Source organism: Sinocyclocheilus grahami, unplaced genomic scaffold (assembly GCF_001515645.1).
Source record: "Sinocyclocheilus grahami isolate Dianchi unplaced genomic scaffold, SAMN03320097.WGS_v1.1 scaffold528.1, whole genome shotgun sequence".
NCBI classification, from domain to species: domain Eukaryota; kingdom Metazoa; phylum Chordata; class Actinopteri; order Cypriniformes; family Cyprinidae; genus Sinocyclocheilus; species Sinocyclocheilus grahami.
In genome coordinates, this window is record NW_015505707.1 from 605,932 (window position 1) to 630,740 (window position 24,809).

At 36.9% G+C, this 24,809-nt stretch overlaps 2 protein-coding genes across 3 annotated transcripts in view; both read right to left on the reverse strand.

Moving 5' to 3' along the window:
• Window positions 1-1,115: 1,115 nt before the first annotated feature.
• On the reverse strand, window positions 1,116-15,864 carry LOC107555269 (protein SON-like). Its single transcript, XM_016238019.1, has 13 exons — window positions 15,717-15,864; window positions 15,192-15,274; window positions 14,946-15,117; window positions 12,325-13,841; window positions 10,936-11,318; window positions 10,729-10,860; window positions 9,426-9,644; window positions 9,228-9,338; window positions 7,887-8,003; window positions 3,605-3,752; window positions 3,460-3,525; window positions 2,029-2,144; window positions 1,116-1,512 (listed from the first exon to the last, which is right to left on the reverse strand). The coding sequence occupies exons 1-13, from the start codon at window positions 15,797-15,799 to the stop codon at window positions 1,354-1,356; spliced, it is 3,306 nt and encodes a 1,101-aa protein (XP_016093505.1). The 5' UTR covers window positions 15,800-15,864; the 3' UTR covers window positions 1,116-1,353.
• A 2,254-nt stretch (window positions 15,865-18,118) lies between these two features.
• LOC107555251 (uncharacterized) overlaps window positions 18,119-24,809 on the reverse strand; it is a 7,293-nt gene continuing 602 nt past the window's right edge. Inside the window, exons 2-13 of one of the 2 annotated variants that reach the window (XM_016237988.1) lie at window positions 24,091-24,345; window positions 22,803-23,033; window positions 22,429-22,623; window positions 22,106-22,228; window positions 21,899-22,021; window positions 21,456-21,623; window positions 21,088-21,282; window positions 20,765-20,887; window positions 19,451-19,573; window positions 19,240-19,362; window positions 18,474-18,597; window positions 18,119-18,239 (exon numbers count right to left, since the gene is read on the reverse strand). In XM_016237988.1, coding sequence (XP_016093474.1) covers window positions 18,506-18,597; window positions 19,240-19,362; window positions 19,451-19,573; window positions 20,765-20,887; window positions 21,088-21,282; window positions 21,456-21,623; window positions 21,899-22,021; window positions 22,106-22,228; window positions 22,429-22,623; window positions 22,803-23,033; window positions 24,091-24,345 — 1,751 coding nt within the window. In that variant the 3' untranslated portion in view covers window positions 18,119-18,239; window positions 18,474-18,505. Of the gene's footprint in view, window positions 18,240-18,473; window positions 18,598-19,239; window positions 19,363-19,450; window positions 19,574-20,557; window positions 20,681-20,764; window positions 20,888-21,087; window positions 21,283-21,455; window positions 21,624-21,898; window positions 22,022-22,105; window positions 22,229-22,428; window positions 22,624-22,802; window positions 23,034-24,090; window positions 24,346-24,809 lie in introns of both variants that reach the window. The other variant, XM_016237989.1, reaches the window with a different exon arrangement.

Consider the following 24,809-nt stretch of genomic DNA (forward strand, 5'->3'; position numbering starts at 1 on the left):
GGTGTGCGTGCGTGCGTGTGCTTGTGCTGCAGGCTCACATATATCCTATAAATATACTATATCTTCATCTATTCATATAGTTTTTAAACTTGAGAAAAAGTTAGTTTTTTTCCAGAAAGAGCTCCGTCATGATTTTAATAACTAAGCTCATATTTTCTCTGAAAAACACTGACATGGGGAGTTTGTCATTTGTTTTATATAAACCTCTTGAACCTTTAAATATGGTGCTATTCATTTCTATAGCTGTAAATGGTGCTGTTCCTTTTTCTGTGTTCTTAAAGTATTTTTGTGTACCTGATCATTAAAGCATAACGCAAAATAGGGCTCAGTAAAATCAAAGCCTGTGTAGATCTAATGTGAAGCTTTATACAGTGGGTAGTGTTATGTAAAATTCTTTGAAGTGTTTTTTTTTTGACAGAAAATGAAGTTTATGATTACAAGAACAAATCTGACAACGGGCTCAAAAATCTAGGAAAAACAAGTTTTCATTCCCCATTGATACAGCATAAACTCAATTTTCAAGTCATTTTACATTTGCATCGCAAGTAAATTACCTTGATTTAAGAATGTTTAGATATTTCTATCGGGAAACAAAAATACAGAGGAAGATATACATCTTTTTTTTGCAGCCCATGCAACATTTAATGCCGTTACTTTATGAATTTAAGTCTTTCTGCTCTAATTTAACGCCTTATTTGTGGAAGTGAATTAAGGCTTTTTAAGACCCACAAAAACCCTGATTATAAATTACGTTTTTGCTGAACTGCTAAAATTGAAAATTAAGAACATGCATTTTTTTTCTTCAGTTTGTTTGAATCTAACACTGAAACTGATGACCTAAAATGAGCTTTACATATTTTGCACAAAGCTACCTTCTCGTGAAGTGAAAGCAAATGCAAATGTCCTCATAACTGATGTAATTTTTCCAAACTGTACATGTGAAGCTGACCAGACACAATAAAGAGCATCATTTTCCAGTGACAAGATTTTCCATTTATTCGGTTTCATCACAAAAACACGTTCTCTGCCAGCAACAGAACACAAGCCTTCAGAAATAAAAGACGTAACTGGGCCTGGTAAAACTTTAAAGCAAAGAAAAAAAACATTTATAAAAGATAAAATAATTTTACAGCATGCATGAAACATTTACAAGTTTAAAACAATGATGGCGTTCAGTCAAATGCATCAATTCACGTGTGTGCATGCTTTCTGGTTTCACTGTCATGCAAAGGCCATCGCTTTACCCAATCAAGGGGGACGTGGTTGAAGAAATTACAAAAGTACTAATAGATATGCCTTATCGAGATGATATTGCTGTAACGGAAACATGAGAAGTGAAATGAACGGAGCGCGTCATGTGCTGGTGGCTGCGGTGAAGACGGGGCCCGTATAAACGCCGTCTCCAGCCACTTCTCCCATCGCCTGCAGAGCCACCGTCGCTGCCATCGCCTTCGCATGCTTCTTATTGGGACTGGCTGTCTGAGGCTGATAATCACATCCGTTCACCACCACCTGATAAACACACACACATCTGACTGACAGCAAACACATCTGTGCATTCAGCCCCAAATCCATAACGTCAAAACCAATTCTTTAGCATTAACAGATCACAAATGAAGATCAGTCTTATATACTTTCAATTAAGGGATGCATGATGTATTCAAGTCCGTAAGCATGCGCCAAACCTGTAATGGGAAGCATTTATAAAGCAGCTGTAGTCAATAAAAGATCAACTTTAAGTGCTCCCTGTGGTTTTTCACTTATTTTCTATGAAATGCACTCCCCTACAAAATCCCCATAACCACTCTAGAATGATTAATTATTTCCAAATATTCAAGTCATATAGTGAACATTATTTTCGTTTTTTCCATATGGCAGAACAACTAAATATTGTGCAGCTGCAGTTTCAATTATAATATTCCAACATCTACATTCACAATTCATTTGAAACTACTGGTTTTATTTTAGTGTGTTTTACATCCTTTTTAATGACGATATTTAATAGTCCCTCTAAAACTCAGCACTAACCTTGAAGAGGAAGTTCTTGCGGTGGTCTGGTCCGCTGTGGTGCACCATCACAAACTCAGGCTGTGGCCACTTCTTCTTATTGCACATCTCCATCAGAGCAGACACCGGATGCTTCCCTGCACAATTAACATCATATCCACATTCCCATAAACCCGCTGGAGTGGAGACTTGGGTAGGGTTAGGATTGTCAACCCACATTTTTTTTAAATGGAACAGTTTATTGAACATTTAGGCAAATCTAAAAGTCTAAAGAAACAAGTGTTGTTTGCTAGTTTTTGTTTGATCCATCAGGCGTTTATGGCTCATATAATCTGATATAGTGAGAATATGGAGGAAAAACAGCTCAATTTTATTCTGAGACTGAAACTTAGCAAAAATGTGACACTGGAGCACAAAACCAGTCATAAGGGTCCATTTTCTGAAATTGAGATGTATACATCACCTGAAAGCTGAATAAATAATCTTTCCATTGATGTATGGTTTGTTAGGATCTGACAATATTTGGCTGAGATACAACTATTTGAAAATCTGGAATCTGAGGGTGCAAAAAAATCTAAATATTGAGAAAATCATCTTTAAAGTTGTTCAAATGAAGTTCTTAGCAATGCATATTACTAATCAAAAATTAAGTTTTGATATATTTACGGTAGGAAGTTTACAAAATATCTTCATGGAACATGATCTTTACTTAATATCCTAATGATTTTTGGCATAAAAGAAAAATCTATAATTGTGAGCCATACAATGTATTGTTGGCTATTGCTACAAATATCCCCCAGCGACTTAACACTGCTTTTGTGCTGCAGGGTCACATATATGCAAATTGGTGCAGATGCTGATATTTCTATGATAAAATTCTGAAGCATGTTATGTAAATCAGTGAGATGTTTATAACAGTGCAGCAGATACTGACATAAAATGATCTAAATATCAGTCGTCTCTATACCTCCAGTAACATGTCTCAGTGAGATGAGAGTGAAATGCTCCAAACATATAATGCAGTGATTGAGAGCTGAAGAAATAAAGGCTCCTCAGAAGATGTGAGATGTTCTGGAGGCTTGTGAAGATCATTCCTCCGCTGAGGAACAGTGAAAGTAAAGCTTCTGGAAACAAACGCTCCTCAAAAGATCCTGAGGATCAGATTTGAGACTCTAAAACATGATTGATGGAGAATCAAGTAAAGCTGAGCTGCTTCAGTGCAGTAAGTGTTCATCTGGAGATATGACTTGATAAAAATCAGTCAAGATTTGACAGCAGAAACACACGTGAAGCATTTCGCATCAGATGTCTGTTTTTGAAGAGGACTTGCGTATCAAATATAATAATACTGTAGGTTTTAGGGTAAAGGTCACAAAACAGCAGATTTGGATAATCTAGCAACAAACATTGTTCATCCAGAAACACACACGTGTCTTGTGATCAAACACTCACCTAGAAGATCCTTCATCACGACAATGTTGCCAGATTTCTGGGTTTTTTCTCCTTCTGCTACAAGGCCTGTGTGGAGCGAAACATCAGCACTCTGATCTCAGTGATGATAATGTGATTTGATGAGTCCTGCAGGGTCTCTTCTTACCCTTGCGGTCGGTTTTGAAGTCGATGACGATGGGCTCCACCGTTCCTTCCCTGTGCTTCCCCAAACCCTCCCCTGACCTCCATCCCATCTTCCTCATCAGTAACTCCCCCATCCCGCCCGAGACCGGCGCCGCCCGCAGGAACTGGTCCTGAGTGGAACGGGACAGATCCAGACAGAGAGAAAGAAAGAGAGGCAAACCAAGAGAAACGGGAAGCAGTGAGAGAATGGCTCATTCGGTGACGTCAGGTCACTTCAACTGGAGCGGTTTAAATTCATATTAATTAAATAAAATAGCCTTCTGTTTTAACTATTTCAAGAATATGCAAAATGTTTAAATGCAGAGTCCTTTATTTCTCACCTGCTGCAGGTCTAAATGACTAAACAAGTACAAATAGAAATAAATAAATAAATACACAATACCGGCCAAAAGTTTGGAATAGTTACGATATTTTACGTTTTTAAATAAAGTCTCTTCTGCTCACCAAGGCTTCATTTATTTGATCAAAAATGCACTAAAAACAGTAATATTTGTGAAATATTATTACAATTTATAATAGCTGTTTTCTAAGTGAATGTATATTAAACTGTAATGTACGTTTTTAAATAAAGTCTCTTCTGCTCACCAAGGCTTCATTTATTTGATCAAAAATGCACTAAAAACAGTAATATTTGTGAAATATTATTACAATTTAAAACAGCTGTTTTCTATGTGAATATGTGTTAAACTGTAATGTATTTCTGTGATCAAATCTGTATTTTCAGCATCATTTCTCCAGTCTTCAGCGTCACATGATCTTCAGAAATCAGTATAATATTTGCTGCTCGAGAGACATTTCTGATTATCATTGTTAAAAACGTTTTTGCTGCTTAATATCTGTGGAAACACATTTTATGTAAGATTTTTTATTATTATTATTACTTTTATTCAGCAAGGATGCATTAAACTGATCAAAAGCGACAGTAAAAGAGTTCCATTTCAAATAAATGCTGTTCTTTTGAACTTTCAGTTCATCAAAGAATCCAGAAAAATAAAACGCATCACGATTTCCACAAAACTATTCTGTTTTTTAACATCGCTAATAATCAGAAATGTCTCGCGAGCAGCAAATATTATACTGATTTCTGAAGATCATGTGACGCTGAAGACTGGAGTAATGATGCTGAAAATACAGCTGTGCATCACAGAAATACATTACATTTGCTATTTGAAACAGTAATCATATTTCACAATTTTCAATCAAATAAACACAGCCTTGACGAGCAGAAAAAAAAACATCCAACGTAATTCCGATCTTTTGACCGGCAGTGCATATTTTCCATAAGACATAGTAATAAGGTGCGAGCCTTCAGCAGGCGAAGCATGAACACCGTCCTGAACAGATCTCAGGCTCGGAGTCGGTTCAGTGCAAACAAACAGGAGGACAAGGCAGAAATGCATCAGTTCACACACAAATCCACATGAATAGAAGGAAGGGTGCTGGAGGACGTACGTACCTAGGCCCCCATCATCGGCCGAGCATCTGACGTGAATAGAAGGGGCCTGACTCTGACCATGGCAAAGAGGCAGCTACAAGGACTGACCCTGCAACAAGTTTCCATACAGAGGGGTGAGAGTTCACAGGTCAAACTGTGAGCCCCCACCCCTCGTCCATCCGTGTCCCAAACCCACCATCCCGAGCAATGAGCTTGAACCTCGCACCCACTGGATGCCAAATCCCACACATTCGTTTGACTGCAGTTAGTGCATGACCAGGCCCTTTTGACGCGCCAATCACATTTAGACTAAAAACCCGGGACTCAAATGCAACCTTCGGTGTCATCGGAACAGTTTGGATCCCGCTCTCAAGTCAAGAGTGAGCTCCAAACATATCCCAGTCGTATCTAGGCAAAGTTGGCCATTTCCGTAAGACTGCCTGAGCTGTGTTTGGTTGTGTGAACGTTTGGCGTCTCTGTATAGAGATCATGCTATTTTGCTAGCGTTTATTTAGTCGAAGTAAAAACTGGGTCTTACAGGTCTGCGTTACACAGCGGTCAGCATCCAAAGCCTTCAGGACAATACGTCTCTCTGCTAAATTAAAAGGGTCGTGTTTTGTGCACATTTAATAGGTTTAACACATCAAGGCAGTGATTTTACTATAGTTAAGGGTTTTTAGAAGCGTCTAAGAATAACTATAACAACTTCAAGTGATTTATTGCTTTAATAATATGACCGGAACATCTATATTATAAAACACTCATTTTTAATGAATATCTACACTGCTGTTCAATATTTGGGGTCAGTAACTATTACTTTTATTAAGCAAGGGTGCTTTAAATTGATCACAGTTGACCGTAAAGACATTTAGAAAGTTACAAATGTATTCTATTTTCATTTAAAGTTTTAGTAATTTTGTTATAAGCTTTTGTAATTTTTATTATTTCTTTTGCATATTTCAATATAGCTTTATTTTTATTTCAGTTGAAGTAACTTTAGTATGTCAACACTTATTTAGTTCATTTCATATTCGTTTTACATTATTTAGATTCTATTATAGTACTTATGAATATTTTGAATGAGCCTTTATTTTTATATATTTAGTAATTTTGTTATCTGTTTTTGTAATTTTCATTCATTTTTAAAATTGTATATATGTAAATATAAATATCTTTATTCTATTTCAGTAGAACACGGCAAAATAAAAAAAAATAAAAAATTATTCATCTAATATTTATATTTTATATTATTTAAATCTTATTATAGTATTTATGAATATTTTGAATGATCGTTTACTTTTGGTTTTCATTATAATGTTTTGTAAAATATTAGTAATTTTGCTATCTTCTTTTGTCATTTTTAAATATTTCTATATATATCTTTATTCTATTTCAGTTTTAGAAAAACTGTCAAGGCAATATTTAAAAACAAATTAATCTAATATTAATATTTTATATTATTACAGTATTTATGAATATTTTGAATGATCGTTTACTTTTGGTTTTCATTATAATGTTTTGTAAAATTTTAGTAATTGTGCTATCTGCTTTTGTCATTTTTATTTGTTTTTTAATATTTCTATATAACTTTTTTATTTCAATTTTAGAATTGTTTTACAAACAAGACTTTTCAAATAAATTATGCTCTTTTCAACTTTCTATTCAGCAAATAATATGTAAAAAAATTAAATAAAATGTATCAAGTTTCGACAAAAATATAAAAACTGTTTTCAACATTGATAATAATCAGAAATGTTTCTTAAGCAGCATATTATACTGATTTCTGAAGATCATGTGACACTGAAGACTGGAGTAATGATGCTGAAAATACAGCTGCGCATCACAGAAATACATTACAGTTTACTGTAGATTCACATAAAAAAACAGCTATTTGAAATTTAAATAATATTTTAATTTTTACTGTATTTTTGATCAAATAAATGCAGCCTCGGTGAGCAGAAGACACTTCTTTCAAAAACTAAAAATCTTACTGACCCCATATTTTTAAACAATAGTGTACAAGATTAATACATATCATTAATCTAACTGTAAACGTGTGGTCACAGGTGTGCATACACTGGCTCATCCAATCAGATTTCGGATCCTGATGCGCATGTCTCTCCTCATTGGTCAATCAGAGGAGGGAGCAGAGAGACATCCTCTTCCTTCCTCCCCTCTCTCAAAAGACACTTTTAGAGGAGTACAGTGAGTTGCGTTGCCCATCCATCATTGCATCTGCCACGACAGAATTTCAGATATAAAACATCTGCATGACCGTGCACAAGTGGTGTACCTGTTCAACCGTTACCGCGCCCAACGGTTTCATCAGAGAGACTCAAAACAGGGCGATCGGGTCAAATATTTGCTCGTTTATTTGCCGTTTCTCTTTCTTTCAGCTGACGTCAGTAGTGGCAAGACCGTTTCCAAGGATACCCTTCAGTGCAAAATAAATGCTTATTTCATGAAAAGCAGACAATCATTGTGCGATCAACGACTCGGATGGGTACACCAATTGGCAAAGCAATCACAGATGACAGTTCATATGACTTTATAAGAGAGAATGATGGGCGTTTCAGGATCCGTTTTACCCTCCATGTGTGACGCGAGCGCATGTCAGAAGAGTGTAAATCTCAATTAAGCACAATAAGTCAAAAGGGTCTGACTGTACTATGCCGACTTGCACGAGGAAATGATGTCTACTTTGATTCTTGGGAATTTAACACACAAATATGATGCAAAACACAAACCGTCAAGCACAATATATGTCCAACATCATAGTACGAGTGGTGCCGTCGATTAATGGCTGTACCTTCTTAATCCAGGCCTGCGGGCCGCTGTTAGAGAGCTCATCGGACGAGAGCACTTGAGCGCCGGTGGAGCCTGTGAAGAGGCCGGGGATCGTGTTGGACTGGGCCCATGCATCGACCTGTGAACCACAATTAATACATTTTCAAAAACTGATAACTCCATTTTTATAGATTTTTTTTAATGAAATCACGTTTTTTTATTGCGCATTCCAAGTAATATCAATCAAACTGCAGTTGTGTTTAGGGTTCAGATCGCGCTATATGTGGAGAATAGTGCATCAAAGCTAATTTTTATTTAAAGTGGCGTTTATCGGTTTTTGCAAATTAACGGTTCAAATATAAAACCACAAAACATGGAAACAAAGTCTCAAACCTAGGCTGAATTTGTGCAGTTCACATTTTCTGCGCTGATTGTGATGGAAGTCTTTGAAAATGTGTTTAATGGCGCTGAGGGCACTGCACTCCAGTGTTATTTTAGTATTATTCATATACTTTTACAGTATTTATTAATACTTTTTAAATGAGGTTTTAGTTTTATATTTTCCATTTTCTTATGTTTTAGTAATTTTGTTTTGTGCTTTTGCTATTTGTTTATTCTTTTTATTTTATATTTCTATATGGCTTTATTTAGATTTCATTTTAGTGCATCAACACTTATTTAGTTCATCTAATATTTGTATATGATATATGATACTCATGAATATTTTTGAATGCCTTTATTTTTATATTTTCAGTTATCATTTTAATTTTAGGTTAAGTTTTAGTCATTTAGTTTAATTGTAGTTTTTTTTAAACATTTCTATATATATATTTATTTATATTTCAGTTTTAGTATTTTTTTATAAGCTGCTTTGAATAAGTGTAAATGTAAATATAGTACTTCAACAATCATATTTAATCAAGGCAACATTTCTAATATTTAACTTAAGGTTTTCATCTAATATTAACAATTTATATTATATTTATGAATATTTTGAAAAAGCCTTTATTTTTATAGTTTCATTTTAATTTTAGGTTAAGTTTTAGTCATTTAGTTTAGTTGTAGTTTTTTTTAAACATTTCTATATATCTTTATTTAGATTTCAGTTTTAGTCATTTTTATAAGCCGCTTTGGATAAGTGTAAATATAGTACTTCAACAATCATATTTCGTTTAGTCAAGGCAACATTTCTAATATGTAATATAAGGTTTTCATCTAATATTTACATTTTATATGATTTAAATATTATATTTATGAATATTTTGAAAAAGCCTTTATTTTTTTTTATATTTTTCTGCCCAGTAGTAGAATAAAATTCAACACATAAGCTTCTCAAACCCAGTGTCCTAGAGCCGAAACGTACTTGCTCCTGAGCCCGATTCAGCATACACATGGCACTGATGTCGAAAGGGTTTTCCGCCAGCCTCTTCTGTGCGACCGCTCTCTCACTGACGGCCAAAGTGATGTCCACAGGCTAGAAACCAGAGACAAGAGCTTGGCCAAGCTGAACAAAATGCTTATTTGAGACCAATCTGAAGCATTTCAGAAGCTGAACACTTACCTGAGAAGGTGCTTCAGGAAAGACGCTATCGTTGTCCTTGCTGGCTTCCTCAGTCCCAGAAGAACTCGATGCAGATGGCTTTTCTATTTTCTTTTCGACCGGCACCCATTCTCCATACGCTCCATCAGCCTCCTTCTTCCTGTGCTGGGAGCCGGAGGACACCGGGAACTCCTTAGCAAAGACCGCTTCGGTTCGGACCGCCGGCTTTATGGAGGAGCTCTGAAGGAAAAGAGGCCATATGGGAAACAAAGTAGGGACACAGCAATATTACAATTCTGGCCAATATGGTTTAATAAAATTAAACAATTTAATCATTTTAATCAAAGACGTTTAACAGTGTTTTTAAAATATTAATTTAGATTAGCAAAGAGAAGTTGTGTGTATATATATTTTATATTTAAAAAAATTAATAATATTTATATATTTAATATGTAAACATAACACATTTTTCTTAAATATATACATGCATGTGTTTGCATTTATATATACATAATAAATAAACAGTACACACTCATATATTATGTAAACAAATGTTTTTATTTTGGATGCAGTTAATCGCTTGACAGCACTAATATATATATATATATAAAACAGCATACACAATCAAATGTCCAATATCAACCAATACTGATAAAACACAAACTAAATCACTACAACTGAATTCAGGCATCACAGCATAATATACAGTATGCAAAAATATTATTTTTATAATCTGCTGGTGTTATAAGAGTTATTAAAGATTTACTTTGAAAGAGCATCAGATGATGGCAAAGGAATTCTAAACGCAAGCACAATTAAATATCCAATATCGACCAATAACGATACATTTTTAAAAATCAGAGAAAAAATTAAATGTTAAATCTGAACCATTCAAAATCTATACATTGTCTAAATAAATAAAACACAAAATTTCCAACTAAAATAATAATAGACAAAAAGAGCCCACCCCAACAAGCTGCATAAATTGACAAAATTCATGTCTACAGAAATATATTACAATTCTATACCATTTTGTCTAAATAGATAAAAGATAAAACAAACAAAATGCAAATGCAATTTTTTGTGGGGGTTTTTATTTGTGAATATTTGGTGAAATTAAATGGTTTTAAATGCTACAAGTTAATTTAGGCATCACAGCATATATAATTCGCAGTACAAAAAAAAACATATAATAGATAAAAACAGCAAGCTGCATAATTCAATGTAAAATTCATGTTTATAACAAACAGCTTATGCCAAGATGTAACAAGATTAAAGCAAACCCCTAAACTCAAGTACGAAGAAGTCAAGTCAAGTCACTTACACCGAGACTGAACGCGATGCCCTTATTCTCCTTAAGCGAAGCTCCGGATAGCTTTTCATCCTCTTCATCGTCCGACACGTGTGGTTTTGCGATGGCCATCTCTTCCTTACTCTCTGCGATCTTCTTGCATCTCTGAAGGATTAAATAAAGTGTGGATTCAACGCAGATGAAGAAACACCAAAGTGCGAGAACATGCACAACCCTTACCTCGGTTAGCTCTTTAATGCTGAAGCTGTTCGCCTGTTTCGTTACTTTCTTTTTGGCTTCTTCAATACTGGCGAGATTGGGTGTGGCTGAAGATGGCGGCTTGTTGACGATTGTCGGTAACGGGGCCAGCTGTGGCAAGGAAGCCAAAGCACCCATGCTGGACAAAGCAGCGGTCATGGTGGCGGCAGTCATACTAGCCATAGCAGCGTTCATTGTCATGCTTGACATCACTGGCAATGCTAAAGACAAGGATGTGGGATTTGGGGTTTGCAAGGGCAACTGAAAAATAGATCTGGGCCTGAGACTCTCTGGGATCGGCACGCCGGCCTTGGCACACATAGCCGCAGCATTAGCCTTAGCTATTTCCAGCAGCTGCCCCTTATCTGAGAAAAGAAAGGAGAAAAAAAAACAAGATTAAGAGAAGACCAATGCCATAATACAGTACAGTTCAAAAAATTTAATAATTTATGGAACGTTTTTTTTGAAAGAAGTGTCTTCTGCTCACCAAGGCTGCTTTTATATGCAGTAAAAATTGAAATATTATTACAATTTAAATAAACTCTTTTCTATGTGAATATATAATCAAATGCAATTTATTCTTGCGAGTTTTCTGCATCATTACTCCAGTCTTCAGTGCCACATGATCCTTCAGAAATCATTATATTTTCAGGATTTTTTGATGAATAGAGTTCAAAACAACAGCATTTATTTGGAATAGAAATATTTTATAAATGTATTTACTGTCCCTTTTTTATCAATTCAATGCATGCTAATTTAATGCAGTTAAAGTATTCATTTTTATTATTTTTTGTTTTGTTTTTAAATTTTTACTAAGCAGCAAAACATTGATAATAATGTTTTCAACACTGAAAATAATAAGAAATGTTTTAAGAGCTGAAAATCAGCATATTACCTTTTTACGAAATAAATATTTATCAAAAGTGACAGTACAGACATTTATAATATTAAAAAAAGATTTATATTACAAATAAATGCTGTTCTTTTGAACGTTCTATTCAAAGAATCCTGAAAAATAAAATGTATGATAGTTTCCACAAAAATATTGTGCAGCACAACTGTTTTCAACATTGATAATAATCAGAAATGTTTCTTGAGCAGCAAATCAGCATATTATACTGATTTCTGAAGATCATGTGACACTGAAGACTGGCGTAATGATGCTGAAAATACAGCTGCGCATCACAGAAATAAATTACATGTTATTCACATAGAAAACAGTTATTTTGACAGTAATAATATTTCACAATTTCAATGCTTTTACTGATTGGTGAGCAGAAGAGAAATCTTTCTAAAAAACGATCACAATTATTCCAAACTTTTGACCTGTAGTGTAAAAGCAAAGAAAAGAACATCGAAGTTTCTTCATACCAAGTTCCGTAAGACGTGGAGGCGTCTTGCTGCTGCTGCGTTGAGTTCTGGACGCTGATCTCTTCTTACGGAGAATGAGGACCGGAGATCGACTGGGTTCCCGTTTCCATCGGTCCCGCTGGTTTAGCGACCGGCTTCCGAAACCTCTTCTCCAGCGCGAGCCGGATCGCGATCTCCTCCTCGAACACGAGCGTGACCTCTTTCTCGATTTCGACCGTCTGCTTCTGTCCGGAGTTCGAGATTTCCTCCGACGGCCGTGCGAACGAGATCTCGACCTTTTCTTCTTAGGCGACCTCGATTTCGAGCGTTTGCTCCTCGTTCGAGACTTGTGCGATTTCCTTTCAGAGGGCGATCGAGACTTCCGTGAAGACGACCTGGATTTTCTCTTTTTCGATGGCGACTTTGATCCGGGTTTGGATCTCGAGGATATTTTGTGACTGGGAGATTTGGATGGCGATGCGGAGTTAGTCTCGGCTGAAGTTAAAGTTGGATTTGGATTGGATTCTTTCGTCTCAGGGTTGTCAGCACACTGTGAATCTTTTGGCGCAGCGGTTGAGAACGTCGAAGGTTCTTCAGATACATCGGTCACTTCCAAAGGCACCTCGGGTGTAATGCACTTTTGGGAAGACTTGGACAGCTCTGCCAAGAAAGGAACTGGTCGCCAAGATCCTTTAAAGCCAACTGCGTTGAAACCAGGATTCGAGATGTCGGATGCCGTTTCAGACGGCTTGGTGTCAGAGTTCACAGCCACTGTTGGACTTTTTCTATTCTCAGTTGTGTCTTGAGACACATCTGTTTGCATTTCAGAACTTTCAGTTTTGTCCACTGGATCCGATTCAGTTTCCGGTTTCAACTCGGACCTCGACTTCGAAACGGACCTTGACTTCGAAGGTTTCGTTCTGCTTCGAGACTTACTCCTAGAACGGCATCTATGCCTTGGCGAGCGAGACCCAGATTTTGATGTAGACCTTCTGTTCCTCTTTAAGATTACAACAGACCTTGATCTAGTTCGCCTGGATCTTGAACGCTCGCCTCTTCTGACAGAACGAGACCTGGACCGACTGTTACGTCTCTTAGACCTCGATCTACTTCTCTCTCTCCGTTGATGAGACCTCTTTTTGGAGCTATTTCTAGAGCGGGAGGTTGACTTTGATCGCCGTTGTCGTTTTGGGGATCTGGATCTGCTTCGTCTTCCTCTGGAGCTCTCCTTACTTTTAGATGTCCTGCTAGAACTTCTTTTCTTCTCCTTGGGCCTTTCATTTTCTGTGCTTTTGTGGACCGAATTCTCCGTCTTGGGAATAATGTCAGGCAACTCCCGAGGCTTACCAACACCACTTGAGACTTTGAGCTCGGACTTTGACGTCTGACCTGCTGAAGAGGACTTTGTATTTTCACTTGAAGGTTTCGTTTCGGACTCAGAACCAGATGCTGAAGAGCTTTCGGATCGAGAGCCAGATCTTTTCACTTTGTCTGCATCTTTGCTTTTTTTCTTTTTCTTTCTTTTCTTTTTCTTTCCACTTTAAACATAAGCATGGGGGTAAAAACAGCAAATTAGAAAGAAAGATATTGTGAACAACCACGGAGTCCAAATAAAATACAATTCTGACCCACTGAGATTAATCACTTTCCTTTTTTATTCATTTGAAAGACCCCCAATTTTTTTTTTTAACATTCGACTGGTGCCTGATCCAATGGTATAAATGATCAAAAGTTAAAGTCCCCCTGTAGTGAAAATCAAGTTTTTTTATGTTGTTTATTTGTCTATGTGGTGTTTTTAATATGCTTTTAGACAAACCATGTGCCAATCTATTAATCAACACCATTGCTGTGTATTTTCTCTTTAAAAGAGTAGTTTCCCAAAGGCTGACCCAGAAATGCAGTTTGCTACGTCACAAACCAATAACCAATCACGTCAAGGGATCGATTCCTATCACTAGCATGCAACATATACCAATACCAGCACAAAACCAAAAATAAATCAGAGCAAAAAACCCATGAAGCTGTGGTTTAATGTGAATTTAGAACCGCTAACTTGCATTATAACCTGTGGCAACAGTGTAAAAGTAGCCCAGAGCACTTCACACGCGTATGCTCGCGGGCACGAATTAACCATCACAAATGGCTGCATTCGAGTCTTCAAGGCATTTTAGGACGCAACATCGTCAAGCGAGTAATTTTAACGAATGTTACAGTATTCACTGTAGTTGTCCGCCAATAAAAACATAGTTTTATCAGTCATTATCGGTGTATGCCATTGTTTTGCGTTTACTACAGTTCAGTGGATCAGGAGGCGCGTGGAGGTGACTGAGTGGAGGCGGGGCTAATTAGCATATTCATAGATCCATGTATAGTAAATGAGGCAAGGGTGTAGAGTTACATTCAAGCTATTTTAAGCCATGAGAAATTTATTTTCACAAGAAAAAACCTTTAAATATGTAATTTTGATGATCAAAGATACGTTTTAAGGGATAAAATATTTGACTACAGGGGGACTTTAAGAATAAAGACTTTTTATCCAATAAACTTTTGACTCTACACTTCTAAAACACAAAGTAGCGTCAATTCAATGTGGTTATACCAACATTATTTGTCGTTCGTAAGCACAAAGAACTGCATCGCACCTTTCTTGAGTCTCTTTGTCGGACTCGGTGCCTGAGCTGCTGTCTTTTCCTTCTTTGCGCTTCTTTTTCTTCTTTTTGCTTTTGTGTTTTTTGTGCTTTTTACTCTTCCGGTGTTTAGTGCTGGTGTCCTCTTTATCGTGGTTGTCTTGGAGGTCAGTGTGCGTGACTTCATCTGAAGACAAAGACTTATTAATGGCAGAATACAGGTCAGAAAACACACAGACAATATTAGAATTGAGGACTAACCTGTTGGGGTGTTCATTTTTTCTTCCTCGAGTCCATCTTCTCTCGTCTCCGTCACAGGTTCAGGCTGCGGCTCATCTGTCACACTGAATGACAAAAAAACATTGTATTAGTCACTTTAAAACATGATTTTGTGATTCATATCATGTGTCAAAAACCTCAGTTTACCATGGTACCACCATAGTATTCTTTGACGTACACTCCAGTAACATGTAATTGCCAAAATACACCTGTAAGGCACTAATATAGCAGCATAGTATATGTCAAAGTATAATATTACCATCTTTCTCTCACTGTACTGTATTTTCTGCATAGCAACTAGCACATGGCAACAAACACTGACAGCTAACGCAAAAAAAATACATAATTCAGTCACAACATAATCGTTAAACGCTGTGTTTTATTGCAGTGCAGTAACGTTAGAGTTTGTATTCATTGACCATTAGCGCTAATGTTTGGCTAACCGGCTAGAACAAATACAACTACAGCGATACACCGCCATCTTGCGTAAGAGATCGGGGATTTTACCTGTTTTCTTCAGTTTCATCTGCGATTTCTTTAATCTTATTCATTACAAAATCCCTGAAAATCTGCTCGATGTTGGTCGCCATCACAGTAGAAGTGTTGTTGGGTCCACCAGTATCCCAGAATGCCTCAGTAACAGCTTCTTCTTCCGGTCACCACAGCGGCGCGAAAATAAATATAGGCGCGAACATAGATATAAGGCGGCAAATTCGAATTTTGAACCGTTAACCGACTAATAACAGATATAACTTTTAGCCGCTTTGTGTTTCTTGTTTCCTATTAAACATAATTTAATAATACTGGATATAATCGAGGGATCGACATCACGCGATTAACGCTCAAGTAAGCATTGAAACATACTAATAATAATGAAAAACTATTATTATTTATGCTAAATCAATGTGGATATGTTTTTATCTTATACGTAGTGCCACGTTACCTCAGTTTTGATGTTCGATTAACCCTCTAAAGGTGATATTGTTTTTATATGGCCAAAAAGTAAGATGAAATTCTGGTAAATCATAATCGAGTAAATCTAGTAAGTGTTTTTTTGTCCGGTAAGTGTTCATCTTGTAATATTACTAACAATGGAACAATTAGTCTTACGTTTAAAAATCAGTACACATTTGACAGCAAATAGACACGTGAAGCACAAGCTTAAGGTAAGTGTTTGTACAATTATACTAAAAGACTTTTGACTTTGTCTAAACTATCAGTGCGCAACACAGTAAAGTTTTGATCATGTTGATCATTTAGAGGCCTTGGAAATTCATATATCAGATATGATAAGGCTTTGTAGGGTTAAAAAAAAAGCTAGAATCAATCAACGTCTCTTGGTTGCAGTGCACTGACGGCTTTCTGATCATAATGGGATTGTTTATCAAGTCATGTTTTGATGTTCGATTAACCCTCTAAAGGTGATATTGTTTTTATATGGCCAAAAAGTAAGATGAAATTCTGGTAAATCATAATCGAGTAAATCTAGTAAGTGTTTTTTTGTCCGGTAAGTGTTCATCTTGTAATATTACTAACAATGGAACAATTAGTCTTACAAATCTAAAAATCAGTACACATTTGACAGCAAATAGACACGTGAAGCACAAGCTTAAGGTAAGTGTTTGTACAATTATACTAAAAGACTTTTGACTTTGTCTAAACTATCAGTGCGCAACACAGTAAAGTTTTGATCATGTTGATCATTTAGAGGCCTTGGAAATTCATATATCAGATATGATAAGGCTTTGTAGGGTTAAAAAAAAAGCTAGAATCAATCAACGTCTCTTGGTTGCAGTGCACTGACGGCTTTCTGATCATAATGGGATTGTTTATCAAGTCATGAAGACAAGTTGTTGACCGAGAGGTCTGCGGTAAATTATCATATACCGTATTGACCCGAATATAAGACGATGTTTTTTTCTTGGAAATACGTCTGAAAAAACGCGGTCGTCTTATATTCAGGCTCTAGACTTTGACATGTCAATAATACACCCACAACAATAGGTGGCGCCAAATACGCATAAAACGAGTGTGCCGTGAAATACGTAATGTAATGTTGTAAAGATCGCGAGTAAAAACAAGAAAAAGAAAAGCTTACAGCTGCATGAGTCGTGAGTGATGGCACCAAACTGTTTTTTTCTTGGAAATACGTCTGAAAAAACGCGGTCGTCTTATATTCAGGCTCTAGACTTTGACATGTCAATAATACACCCACAACAATAGGTGGCGCCAAATACGCATAAAACGAGTGTGCCGTGAAATATGTAATGTAACGCGTGTTGTAAAGATCGAGAGTAAAAACAAGAAAAAGAAAAGCTTACAGCTGCATGAGTCGTGAGTGATGGGACCAAACTCTTTGTGATTTTAAAACGTAAGACAGTACCCAGATTTGAAGACTACAGTAAGATTTAACTTCTACTGTTAATAAGATTGTGGTAGGCTACTATTAGACGGATAGCCTAAATGTCCTGATTCAGATGGGCTACCTGTTTTTTTTTTTAAGTGTATATTTTTTTAATGTGATTATTGGTGCATTTGACCGGTTTTTACCGTACTTTCAAAACAATTTAAATAGGAAAAATATGCAATATGAAAATATTTGAAGACAAAATGTGTTTTACTGAGGAAAAAACAGATTTGGTTTTTAAAAAGCCTTTTTCCAAAAGCTACATCTGGAAAAAGGGGGTCGTCTTATATTCGGGCCAATACGGTAATATAACAGTTTGAACGTTGACGTCTTATCTGCAGGCTGCATAGCAACAGTTGTCTTATCCAAACAACTCTTACAAGACACATAAATAACAAGGGATATGTCTCGTAGGTCACTAATGATAAACATGTAAAGCATCAATTTAACAAGCCAAAAATATGATTTTGTTTATGCATTTATTTTGCAGATATTACGTGTGAGGTCATTACAAATATTGCATGAAACTCTGAATACAACAGTAAAGTCAACTAGATGTTCTGAGATGGTCTTCATGCAGTCATCGTACCGAACACAGCCAAACGTTGTCCATCAGGTCTCATCTGGAAAAAAATTACCAAAAAAAATCACTTTGCTTTCAGTATTTCAATCATTTTTGGCTTTTGGCGCGATATAGCATTGACTGACCTTCAGTTATATTTTAGAAGCATTGCACAACTTAATAAGAGCTTAAAGTTCAAACATGTTCCAAATGATGATGACAATGAATAGTTATGTAACTTAATGGCACCATATTAGCCAACAAAGATAATGTTCATTGATAAGGAAAAGCTCACCAATTCTAAACACGGTGACTTTCATACACGTTCTAAGCACTGTGCTGGGGTCTAACAAAGGCATGCATCCTGAGCTTCTGCAGGGTGTGTGGCTGGTACTCAGTGCCTTGTCTGAACTCATCCACTGGAAAACACATGAAAACACAGTATTTTAAAGATAGTTCACACAAACAATGACATTTCTTCAATGCTTGAATTGAAAGTTCTTCTTAACTTTGTGTTGCACAGAAGAAACAAAATGGTAATATATAAAATGCACTCTTAAAAATAAGGTGGCATTGATGGTTCCATGGAGAACATCCATGGAATCTTTCCATTGCACAAAAGGTTCTTTAGATTAAAAATTTAGATTTAGTTCTTCATACTAAGAAAAATAAAAGGTTATATTTGAGTAATGTTCACTAAAAACTCAAAATGGCTCTTCATTGCGGCGAAAACCTCTTATTTTTAAACGTGTAGTAAGAAATGATGACAGCATTTTAAATTTTGAGGAAAAATCACTACAATATTCCGAAGTGCAAAATTACAACTCCTTTGATTCTATTCGCCGCCTTTGCTCCAAGCGGGATTTAGAGCAGTGTTTCCGGCATGGGAGTTGGGCGCTAACATAGAACCTAAAGACCACAGTCTCTAGCGTCATTCGGTAGCACGCCTCTTGAGATCAAGGGGGTGAGGATTACCTGCACAGCTCTTATCAGCTGACCTCTGTTGCATAATAACTTGCAAGTCTTAAACCATGGTTGATATCATGTTTTGAAGCACTCACATGGCGCTGTGCTCCTCTGCAGTTCTGTTAAAGCTGGCAGCAGTTGTCCAGTTCTGGAATCCACCAGAGTGGCGTGAGAATTCTGGGTTCCCTTCCTCATCTCATAAGCTGAAAGATTGTAGACTGTGGAGAAAACAAAAAAAAACACTAGTTAAATATGCCCAAAATCTACTAGGTGCATTGACATTTAAAAAATGACTTGCAGACATACAGCCGGAAACTCTTCTGTTCATTTCGCCAACTTCATGCTTGAGCATCCCAGTGTCCATGTCCATCAGGAAGCGTCTGGAAGGTTCTGTTCTTTGCCTCTTCTCAACAGGTGCTGGATTGTAGACTGTGGAGAAAATAACACACAATTGAAGGTACCCAGAATCTACTCTGTTTAATGTCACTGTTATACTAGTGTGTTTGTTCATGCAGTTTTATTTTCAAGTTGATCTTATTTATAAAGAGGTTTTGAAAAAGCAAAGCAGCACTAAAATCTATAATGCAAATTATTTTGCAGACTTACAGCCAGAAACTCTTCTGTTCATTTCGCTGAGTTCCTCCTTGGGCATCCCAGTGTTCGTGTCAATCAGGATGCGTCTGGAAGGTTCTGTTCCCTGCCTGCGGATCTCAACAGGAACTGCTTTGTGGTTCTCCTTATGTTCAGAAGAGTCTTGGCTTCTTGTGTCCTCATGCTCAGAAACCACTTCCCATTTAGCTGCTAATGAAGGTGAAAGAAAACATTAGTCCAGACTGGTAAAAGAAAGCTACATTTCCTGGTAAAAAGACCAGTTAAATTTTTTTTTTTTGGTGTTTTATGTCGGTTAGTACTAGTTTGTCACTTCTGTAGCTGAACAATCAATGGACAATCTCCATTAGAAACTGAGACTTACAGCCCGCTACTCTCCTGTCCATCTCATTCCTGTGTTCTTTGAATAGACCGTCATTCAGGTCCATCAGGAGGTTTCTGGAAGGTTCAGTGTCTTGTTTGTGCAGCGCACTCAATCTGAGCTCCTGTAGGATGTATGGCTGGTACTCAGTGCCTTGTCTGAATTCATCCACTGTAGAGGAAAAAACAGGGAAAAACATAGTATTTAAAAGGATAGTTTACTCAAAAAAGTTAAGTTTCTTCAGTGCTTGAAAGTTCAGCTGAATAGCAATTCTGTTGAACACAAGAAACAAAACCATTTTGTAAAATTTAATATGGTAAGAAATTGACATAATTTACATTTTTGATGAATCCCTATTATATCCAAAAGTGCAAGCAGTGTAGGTATTTTTAAAAATTTTCAAGTCTTAGAACATGGTTGATATCATGTGTTGAAGCACTCACATGGCTCTGTGCTCCTCTGCAGCTCTGTTAGAGCTGGCAGCAGTTGTCCAGTTCTGGAATCCACCAGAATTGCATGAGAATTCTGGGTTCCCTTCCTCATCTCATAAGCTGGAGGATTGTAGACTGTGGAGAAAACAAAAACTGATTAAGTAAGCCCAAAATCTGTTATGTGCATTGATATTTTAAAAAATGGCTTTGCAGACATACAGCCAGAAACTCTTCTGTTCATTTCGCCAACTTCATGCTTGAGCATCCCAGTGTCCATGTCCATCAGGAAGCGTCTGGAAGGTTCTGTTCCCTGCCTCTTCTCAATAGGTGCTGGATTGTAGACTGTGGAGAAAATAGCACACTATTGATGGTATCCATAATCTATTAAATGTCATTGTTATACTTGATTTCTCTTAAGAACAGCTTGAGTGTTTGTCCATGCAATTTTGCATGATCATGTTGACCTTACATATAATAGGTAGAGGTTTTGAAAAAGCAAAGCAGCACTAAAATCTATAATGCAAATTATTTTGCAGACTTACAGCCAGAAACTCTTCTGTTCATTTCGCTGAGTTCCTCCTTGGGCATCCCAGTGTTCGTGTCAATCAGGATGCGTCTGGAAGGTTCTGTTCCCTGCCTGTGGATCTCAACAGGAACTGCTTTGTGGTTCTCCTTATGTTCAGAAGAGTCTTGGCTTCTTATGTCCTCATGCTCAGAAACCACTTCCCATTTAGCTGCTAATGAAGGTGAAAGAAAACATTAGTCCAGACTGGTAAAGGAAAGATACATTTCCTGGTAAAAAGACCAGTTATTTTTTTTTTGTGTGTGTGTTTCATGTCGGTTAGTACTGGTTTGTCACTTCTGTAGCTGAACAATCAATGGACAATCTCCATTAGAAACTGAGACTTACAGCCCGCTACTCTCCTGTCCATCTCATTCCTGTGTTCTTTGAGTAGACCGGCGTTCAGGTCCATCAGGAGGTTTCTGGAAGGTTCAGTGTCTTGTTTGTGCAGCGCACTCAATCTGAGCTCCTGTAGGATGTATGGCTGGTACTCAGTGCCTTGTCTGAACTCATCCACTGTAGAGGAATAAAACAGGGAAAAACATAATATTTAAAAGGATAGTTTACTCAAAAAAGTTAAGTTTCTTCAGTGCTTGAAAGTTCAGCTGAATAGCTATTCTGTTGAACACAAGAAACAAAACCATTTTGGAAAATTTAAGATGGTAAGAAATTATGACATAATTGACATTTTTGACGAATCCCTATTATATCCAAAAGTGCAAGCAGTGTAGGTATTTTTAAAAAATTTCAAGTCTTAGAACATGGTTGATATCATGTTTTGAAGCACTCACATGGCTCTGTGCTCCTCTGCAGCTCTGTTAGAGCTGGCAGCAGTTGTCCAGTTCTGGAATCCACCAGAGTTGCATGAGAATTCTGGGTTCCCTTCCTCATCTCATAAGCTGGAGGATTGTAGACTGTGGAGAAAACAAAAACTGATTAAGTAAGCCCAAAATCTGTTATGTGCATTGATATTTTAAAAAATGGCTTTGCAGACATACAGCCAGAAACTCTTCTGTTCATTTCGCCAACTTCATGCTTGAGCATCCCAGTGTCCATGTCCATCAGGAAGCGTCTGGAAGGTTCTGTTCCCTGCCTCTTCTCAATAGGTGCTGGATTGTAGACTGTGGAGAAAATAGCACACTATTGATGGTATCCATAATCTATTAAATGTCATTGTTATACTTGATTTCTCTTAAGAACAGCTTGAGTGTTTGTCCATGCAATTTTGCATGATCATGTTGACCTTACATATAATATGTAGAGGTTTTGAAAAAGCAAAGCAGCACTAAAATCTATAATGCAAATTATTTTGCAGACTTACAGCCAGAAACTCTTCTGTTCATTTCGCTGAGTTCCTCCTTGGGCATCCCAGTGTTCGTGTCAATCAGGATGCGTCTGGAAGGTTCTGTTCCCTGCCTGCGGATCTCAACAGGAACTGCTTTGTGGTTCTCCTTATGTTCAGAAGAGTCTTGGCTTCTTGTGTCCTCATGCTCAGAAACCACTTCCCATTTAGCTGCTAATGAAGGTGAAAGAAAACATTAGTTCAGCCTGGCAAAGGATTGCTGAGAAAGCCAAATTCCCTGCTAAAAAGACCAATTAGACTTTACTTTGGATGGTTTATGTTGATTAGCACTGGTTTATTGCTACTCTAGCTGGTAGACCAATGGACAATCTCCATGAGAAAGTGAGACTTACAGCCCGCTACTCTCCTGTCCATCTCGTTCCTGTGTTCTTTGAGCAGGCCGGTGTTCTGGTCCATCAGGACATTTCTAGAAGTTTCAGTGCCTTTTCCGTACACTTCGGCAGGGATTGCTCTCTGCTCGTGTTTTTCGCTCTGAGCACTGTACTGCGATCTCATCATGGGACGCATTCTGAGCTCTTGCAGGGTGTGCAGCTTGTTCTCAGTGCCTTGTCTGAACTCATCCACTGTAGAGGAAACACCACAACAAATGCAGACATCAATGTGCAATTGGCAGGTAATATGGAAATTTCTTTCAAATTCTTTCAAGTTATTTCTTCATTAGAAGAGTTCCAATATAAGATTAAACAACAGCAATTGGAAACTTTTGCTGAGATTTCATGGTTCCAGGATGTTTCTCTTGAAAAAAAGACTAATATCATGAGTTGCTGAGATCCAAAACTCTAGAGGAGATAGATGTGAGATTATTGGGGTCTTTTTCTCAGGAGAACCATTGATCAATTAACTAAACAAGATCAATTTGAGACTTCTGCTGAAGTCTCCTGAAATGCTTGTCTAGAAAAAAAAGACTAATATCATGTTTTTCTTCTAGATTCTCAAAAATGTTTCAAACTGCTCAGATTTGCCAAAATACCAAAGTTTGCAATCAAAGCCAGAGATCTCAATATGAACTCAAACATTTTTCATCATAATCTTCGAAGTCCTAATGAACTACGCAGTCCACTAATTTACAACTCCATACTTCTTACTGTATGCCAATCGCATCAGTTAGTGTTTTATACTTTCCCACTTTTTAAAGACAGATGGAGATGCTTAAATTGTATTATAAAAGGGGTGAAGTTTTGCTTTATCCAATGAAACTTTGTGGAGACCTTTAGATGGGTTTGCAACAAACCGCTTAAGTTTAAAAACCCTTAGAAGACCCTACACTCTTAAAAATAAAGGTGCTTCAAAAGGTTCTTCAAGCGATGCCATAGAAGAACCATTTTTGGTTCCACAAAGAACCTTTCAGTCAAAGGTTCTTTAAAGAACCGTCTCCTTCTTACCTTTTTATAATCTGAAGAACCTTCTTTCACCACAAATAAGCTTTTGTGAAACAGAAAGGTTCTTCAGATGTTAAAGGTTCTTTATGGAACCATTTAGACAAAAAGGTTCTTAATCTATGGCATTGTGAAGCACCTTTATTTTTAAGAGTGTATTTATGATTACAACTAAGCGTAAGGTGTTATGGTTCAAAATCTATCATGTGCATTGATATTTAAGAAAATGACTTTGCAGACATACATCCTGAAACTCTTCTGTTCATTTCGCCAACTCCACGCTTGAGCATCCCAGTGTTCAGGTCCATCAGGAAGCGTCTGGAAGGTTCTGTTCCCTGTCTGCAGAACTCAGCGGGAACTGGTAATTGCTTCTTGGGTTTCACATCAGTGTTCATGTGCTTCAGAACTGAGCTATCCCTGTGTTCACCTTGGACCATTTGTGGCCCAATTTGTTTTAATTTACCATTTGGGAATCGGTGCAGTGGTCTTGCATGGAGACCTGCAAACACATCATGAACATCAAACCTGCAGCTTATTTCTTATACATTAAACATGCCAAATGCCCTTTCATATAATCTCACTTAACCTAAAAGCACACCTCTAGTTCACAAGCCATAAAAACTGATTTACGACTAGTCTCTATCTCAGTTGTTGAACAGCTAATCACATATTTTATCAAGCAGATAAAATGTGCTTATGTGCCAAAGAAGAAGCAGACGTGGTTCAACCCTGATAAAGATTAAAGTTCAGAAGAACGTTTGTTCCCAAACCTTTACACTAGAACAGTTTTCACAAAATCTACCCTATTGTTATAATACAACTGTGATAAATTTAAAGAGCCATTATAATGTGATAAAAAAAGAAATATTTTAAAACCTTCTTAGACTGTTCGAAAGTGATTCCATATTATGATTTATTATAAAACTATTATTTTAGAAAAGTAATAAACTAAAAAAAGTAAGA